General features: G+C 35.6%; 1 protein-coding gene across 2 annotated transcripts; it reads right to left on the bottom strand.

Annotated features, from left to right (window-relative positions):
- Window positions 1-579: 579 nt before the first annotated feature.
- Window positions 580-5762, bottom strand: tgfb1b (transforming growth factor, beta 1b). Of its 2 annotated transcripts, XM_067423889.1 has the most exons (8): window positions 5529-5762; window positions 4940-5450; window positions 3730-3993; window positions 2355-2417; window positions 2132-2276; window positions 1864-2014; window positions 1672-1782; window positions 580-1594 (listed from the first exon to the last, which is right to left on the bottom strand). In XM_067423889.1, the coding sequence occupies exons 2-8, from the start codon at window positions 5280-5282 to the stop codon at window positions 1547-1549; spliced, it is 1125 nt and encodes a 374-aa protein (XP_067279990.1). In that variant the 5' UTR covers window positions 5283-5450; window positions 5529-5762; the 3' UTR covers window positions 580-1546. The 2 variants fall into 2 exon arrangements, with proteins under 2 accessions (XP_067279990.1, XP_067279989.1); XM_067423888.1 differs by having other exon boundaries at window positions 4940-5762.
- Window positions 5763-6819: the final 1057 nt, after the last annotated feature.

The raw sequence follows: 6819 nt of genomic DNA, 5'->3' as shown, positions 1-6819 counted from the left end.
AATTTATCTTCAGCCCAGTTCGTTCACTAGGGGGCAGCATAGGATGCACATGGTTTTATAATTAAAGTAAATTTTAAAGTTTAATTAAAGTATGATGTTACCATGTTTGACGTCTATTTAACGTTTTAAAGAATTATTTTATATATATATATATATATATATATATATATGCATTTATCCACATTTTTTTGCCAAATAATATTGTCAGAAAAATACCTTAACCAAGTTTAGTGTTTTGTTCTTCCCTTATAATTAAAACATATATAATATTTTCTCATATTTTAATGATTTATTCAAAATGTATGGTCATTAAAAACAAAAATCCCCTCCACACATTGCTTTGGGTACCGTACAGCGTGTGTGTGTGTGTGTGTGTGTGTGTGTGTGTGTGTGTGTGTGTGTGTGTGTGTGTGTGTGTGTGTGTGTGTGTGTGTGTGTGTGTGTGTATACACACACACACACATATATATATATATATATATATATTATAGTTTTCTCACCTAACAAACAGGTACATCAAGATCTTTCATTGTAACTATTATTATATTATATTTTCAGTAAGATCATTAAATAAAATGCAGTGTGCAAACATACCAGCGTGTATATATATATAAACCATACAAATACCAGTTTTAAATCACTTCCTTTATAAAATCAAACAACAAAAGCCTTGCCAGCTCTGAAGCCACAACAACATAGCTGGCAGGAAATTGTCTTTCCTGAACACCTGTAACAAATGTGGAGACGGGAAAAACAACTCAACATAAAAACATTTAAGGGTGATCACAATTACACAGCAATAACACCAACGGCTCTGACTTAAAAAAAAAAAAATGTTTTATATAAATTGTAGCAACATTGCTTAGTTTTGGAGCTGATACATTATGATATTAAAGCAGTGTATTCTTCGTTTTAAGAATAATTAATTAAAACAAAAAATAAACATTTAGCAAGCACAAATAAAATAAAATAAAAACTTTTTTCCCCGCTGCCAACAGCATAATTACGCATAAATTGAGTCTCGGCATCAGAACAATTATTAAAAGCAATGTTAAAGCAATGCTTTTATTCTTGACCTGCAAGTACAGAATCTTCTGAAAACAGAGATACATTATTTTTTACTTTGTTCATATCTACGGTAAACACAAGTCCAACAATTTTCATTTGGATCATTTTATACAGATGTGCTAATTTAAAATTTAAAAAAAAATCTACACCTCAACTGTGTTGAAAATGTTGTACCTGCTAAATAATATTAAACACTTTGGGCACCTTTATTTCAAACAATGAATATGTTCCACTTCTATGAAAACATGTACAGCATATGTAGAGTTTTATTGACATTTGACAACATAAATGTACAGTACAAAACATGCAATATCTAATATACAATATCTAAATGTGATACATGGGAGTGGAGTCAAGTAAACCAAAAAGGTCAAGTTGACAAAAAACAAAACAAACAAAGGAATAAAATAGTTCCCCTCAGAAAATGCAGAGCCTCGAGATGTTCCTCTCTTGATTTGACCAAACGGAAACGCCACTTTCAGCAACACTTGCAGGTCTTCACAATCATATTTGACAGCTGTTCTACCTGAGAAAAGATACAAGGAGCATTGATTAGATTCACTTTCTGTAGCGCACTAAGTGGGGGAAAAAAGCAATTCTGACCTTATGTTGTCGCCCCACATAGTAAAGGATGGTCAGTGGCTCTAGAACCTGAGGTACGCAGCAGGGTTGAGCAGATGCACCAGGATTGTGATGTCTATACAGTGCAAGAACCTGTCGGTAAACAACATCGGACAACATCATTTCTAAACAGTCCCGTTATGAAACTTCTGTTAATCTTGATCGCTAGCCTACCTGTGAGTACTTGTTTTCTGAACCCCAGAAATAAGAGCAAGAGCCAGTGCAATAGTTGGCATTGTAACCAGAAGGTTCATGTATCCACTTCCAGCCCAGGTCTTTGCGGAAGTCAATGTACAGGCTCCTCACGCAGCAGCCCTCAGACTTTCTGCATTAGGCATGAAGGTGGCAAACTGTGAGGCTTTTGATACCGTACATAAACATCATATACTGTATATAAAAGGAATGTCATGTTTTCCTTTATGTTGAATCATAAAAGGCTTACTCGGTACAAACTGCATCAATTTGCCGTTTCCGGCGAGATTTTAATGGGCTCTGGCCGTCCGCAGAAAGTGACATTACCAAAAGGTGGGGCCTTGGCTCTTTATCTGCTAAAGGGGCTTTATCACCTCTTTTTGATGTAGTTAAACCTGCATCCACAAATATAGCAATATTAGCTTATTTCATCAACCTCAAGACATGGAGGATTGGAATCTTACTTCACAAACCTGTTATTTTGAATTCAAAGGTCTCATTACAGGGCACCTTCAACTGAAATCCTTGCTCCGGCTCTAGGAATCACATTTTAGAGAAAGTTGAATTTATTATACATAAATTTAATTGTAATGTAATTAACACTGCTTTAAAAACTGATTAAACACAGTGTCAGTGTTTTTAGTAATAAGAAATAAACATTGTCAACAACAAATAAAAATGTAAATGCAAAAAGAACTACACAACAGATTTACAATGTGACAGGTTTGCAAAATTTGGTTTGAAGAAGTGTTCTTTTCTGATAATTTATGTACTTATGAAATATTTAAATTAGCTTTTATTTTTATATTCAGTTCACAATTTAATTTTAATTTCAGTAATGTTGTTCTTCTGTCATTTTAGTAGCTATATATATATATATATATATATACATACATACATACATACATACATACATACATACATACACACCTAAAGGATTATTAGGAACACCATACTAATACTGTGTTTGACCCCCTTTCTCCTTCAGAATTGCCTTAATTCTACGTGGCATTGATTCAACAAGGTGCAGACAGCATTCTTTAGAAATTTTGGTCCATATTGATAGGATAGCATCTTGCAGTTGATGAAGATTTGAGGGATGCACATCCAGGGCATAAAGCTCCCGTTCCACCACATTCCATGGGGTCTTCTGTTGTTGTAGCCCATCCGCCTCAAGGTTGTGCGTGTTGTGGATTCACAAATGCTTTGCTGCATACCTCGATTGTAACGAGTGGTTATTTCAGTCAAAGTTGCTCTTCTATCAGCTTGAATCAGTTGTCCCACTCTCCTCTGACCTCTAGCATCAAGCATCATTTTCGCCCACAGGACTGCCGCATACTGAATGTTTTCCCCTTTTCACACCATTCTTTGTAAACCCTAGAAATGGTTGTGCGTGAAAATCCCAGTAACTGAGCAGATTGTGAAATACTCAGGCCGGCCCGTCTGGCACCAACAACCATGCCCCGCTCAAAATGTATTAAATCACCATTCTTTCCCATTCTGACATTCAGTTTGGAGTTCAGGAGATTGTCTTGACCAGGACCACACCCCTAAATGCATCGAAGCAACTGCCATCTGATTGGTTTTTTAGATAATCGCATTCATGGGAAATTGAACAGGTGTTTCTAATAATCCTTAAGGTGAGTGTGTGTGTATGTATATATATATATATATATATATATATATATATATATATATATATATATATATATATATATATATATATATATATGTGCTAGGTTCATTTTATGATGGTATGGTGTTAGATAATAGTTTTGATAGGATTTATAGCTCTAAAATACAATAATGTGTAATGTGTAGCCTTTGGCAAGCGGCACTGATTCTCACCCGTCTTCTGCAGCCAGTCCTTTAAGGTCGACGTCACATCAAACGTCACCCACTTGCCCACCAATTGATTGGAAATGAAACGTGAATACAGGTAGCGCATCTTGTTCCCAGTGTTCTGGTACAGCTCCAGTCTCTGCTCTGCATTAGGCATGTTAGTTTCCTTTATGCGCAAACGTAGCTCCGCCTGGGAGATCAGGCTTGAACCCAATATGTGCTTTATATCTGTCATGTTGAACAATATGTGGTGTTTTGTTTGTTCTGTCACTGGTGATAAGAGACAAAATGGAAAATAAGCATGTATGTTTTTATATTATATATTCTATAATTTTATATATATATATATATATATATATATATATATATATATATATATATATATATATATATATATATATATATAAATTTGTATGAACGGAGCACCAAAAGAATGAAGAAGTGGAGAACAAAAGATGTGCTTTATAGGCCTATGAGAATAAAATAGTCATCCTGCAACAATATATTGGTGCTTTATTAAAGTAATCATTTTTAAAAAAGCAATCTAAAGGTAACACTTCAATGATGACTCAAATTTATCAGAATCATATAAACAAACTCATACATAGGCTAGTTTTAATAGACAATAATATATCATTAATCATTAAGAGTAAATAATAGATTACATAATCCTAACTAATTAATTCTTTACAAAATTATTATCAGTGTTGAAAAGTGTTTGTCGCTTGTGGAATACAAGTGATAAAAAAAAAATTCAGGATTCTTTAATGAAAAGAAAAGAACAGGGTTAAAAAATGTTGAATGGTACTGTGCATATATATTTTAATGTTCATGTTTTTGAAAGTCATGGGAAACGTTAAAGTGAGTGACTGTCATCATCGTCTTTACAACCAACACTAAAACATCTCCAAACCAGTGTTGTCTTATATTAGTCCAAATATGGGTTTAAGAGGCAATAATAGATCAAGGGATGTTTGGAGATGAGTGATAGCGTAACTAATTTACCAAGGAACACAGAATCCAGGATCTGAGTCACTTCATTAGCATTCTCTTAACAGCCTTCCTTCCTGTTTGTGGTCAGATAATTTGCACACACCCTCAGTTCTCTGAGGAAATCGGCAGGCACATGGCATCCTAGGCTCTAACACTAAGAAAGGCACTGTAATCATTCAATAATCAACAGGCTAGACAATAGATAAAGGATAGATGCACTCACTTTGTTTCATTATGAACTTGTGAACCTCTTTAGCATAGTATTCCTCCTCATTAGGATCTTCTATAGCCTGATGTACAGGATCTGCCGCCTGCTCCTGATTTAGCTCGACAGTGCTGTTGTACACTGAGATCAGTTCTAGTGGGATGTTTTCTAACTCCTTTTCCTCATCTACTTCTGGCTCCTTAGGCAGTCGTAGCTTGCTGAGAATCTGTCCACGAATGGCTTCAACGCGCTTTCTCTTTATCAGTTCCAGGTCTAAAGGATTGCACGTTGACAATGCTTTGCTATAATGCACAAATCCCAACAGGCATTGCAATACCAGTAATAAGCTCTCCGCTCTCATGGTCAGCGTTGCTGGAATCTATCTTCAGCCTTTGAGTGTGGCAATGGATGGTTACCGGCTGGTTAGACGGTCTTGAGAAACTTCTAGATATAATGCTGGCCTCTCTTTAGCATTGCTACAGGCTAAAGCATAAGCTGGTGTTGTCTTCTTCACTTCAAACCCAATGGCCTGAATCAGAAACCAAACATCACTGAGATATGGATGCTGGCACAACAGCCTCAATGGATCTGGGGGCAAAAAACTCACCAATGAAGTCAGAGGTCCAATGAACGTACGCCGCAATAGATGTCCTTACAAGCAACCAAGCTTCATTTACAGCACATAGTTTCCACTCGATAACCTTAACGGCTTCTTGCGTCCCGCTCAACAGAAAAAAACAAATACACGTGTTGAGGTTCAAAGTAATATCAGTTATTTTCGCGTGCCATCCTCTTGCTCTGAACCGTTTGCTCTCAACTCAAGGAATGACAAAAGAGGAAAAGGAAGCAGCACAGTTTAAGCAAATGACACAACACTTCCTTTGCAGCACAGTAGTTTCCCCCTGAAGATTTAACCCACACTGTAGACAATATGTGAGGCAAAGTGTTTCAAATCATGATGGCATTCACATGCCTGGAGTCAGCTGGTTATTCCTATCCACTCAACAAAGAATTAAACATTTAGAATGAAACAAGATGTTATGAATTCTGTAACTAATTAACAAAGAATTCAGGAAAGAATCCTCAACAACCCACTTGTTCACACCAAGAAAGATAACAAAAATATCTATAACAATAACTATGTAAGTATCCGCACCAACACACAATAACTTTATATTATGCAGTTTTGACAACTACCACTTTACATGCTCAAGCTCTTAAAAGTCAGGTGGATCCTGATTGGGTGTTAATGTTTTCATTATTCATCAACTAAAAAAAAAATACTGAAAGTGATTCCAATGATATCATTACTCTGTGCCATTATCTTTAGCTGGTGTAGACTTTCCTATTCCTATAGATTTAAACTTTGAGGCCCAACTATAAAACTAACTATATTAGCATCCACTCCTCCAACATATGATAACTTTGTTTATCAGAAGTGCATGCTGCAGTTATCACATTTATCGGACGTCTATAGAATCACTCGCTTCATTCAAAAGACAGGTAAAAACTCATCTCTTCCATGAGCACTTAATCTTATCATTAAAAATTAAAATAAAAATAAAACTCTACCTCCTCTATTTCTCTTTTCTTCTTCCCTTTTTCTGTTTTTTGCTACTCTGAGTAGTACACAAATCTTGGTATTTAGGGCACTTTTTGCGTTTCTTTGCCTCTTCTTGACGGATCGCTTCCTGTACTCCTGACTTGTAAGTCCCTTTGGATAAAAGTGTCTGCTAAATGCATAAATGTAAATGTCTAAACACTGAAGTTCCTAAAAATCATGTGGATTCTGATTGGTGGTCCCTGTTTTTATCACTCAACAACTGGAAAAAAATTATTCTGAAAGTGAGTCCATTCAAATAATATTATTTCTCTGTCATTATCGTTATAGATGTGGT

The sequence above is a fragment of the Pseudorasbora parva genome, chromosome 18 (genome assembly GCF_024679245.1).
Source record: "Pseudorasbora parva isolate DD20220531a chromosome 18, ASM2467924v1, whole genome shotgun sequence".
NCBI lineage: Eukaryota > Metazoa > Chordata > Actinopteri > Cypriniformes > Gobionidae > Pseudorasbora > Pseudorasbora parva.
The sequence above is the reverse complement of the archived record's forward strand: the minus strand, read 5'-3'. Positions and strand labels throughout refer to the sequence as shown.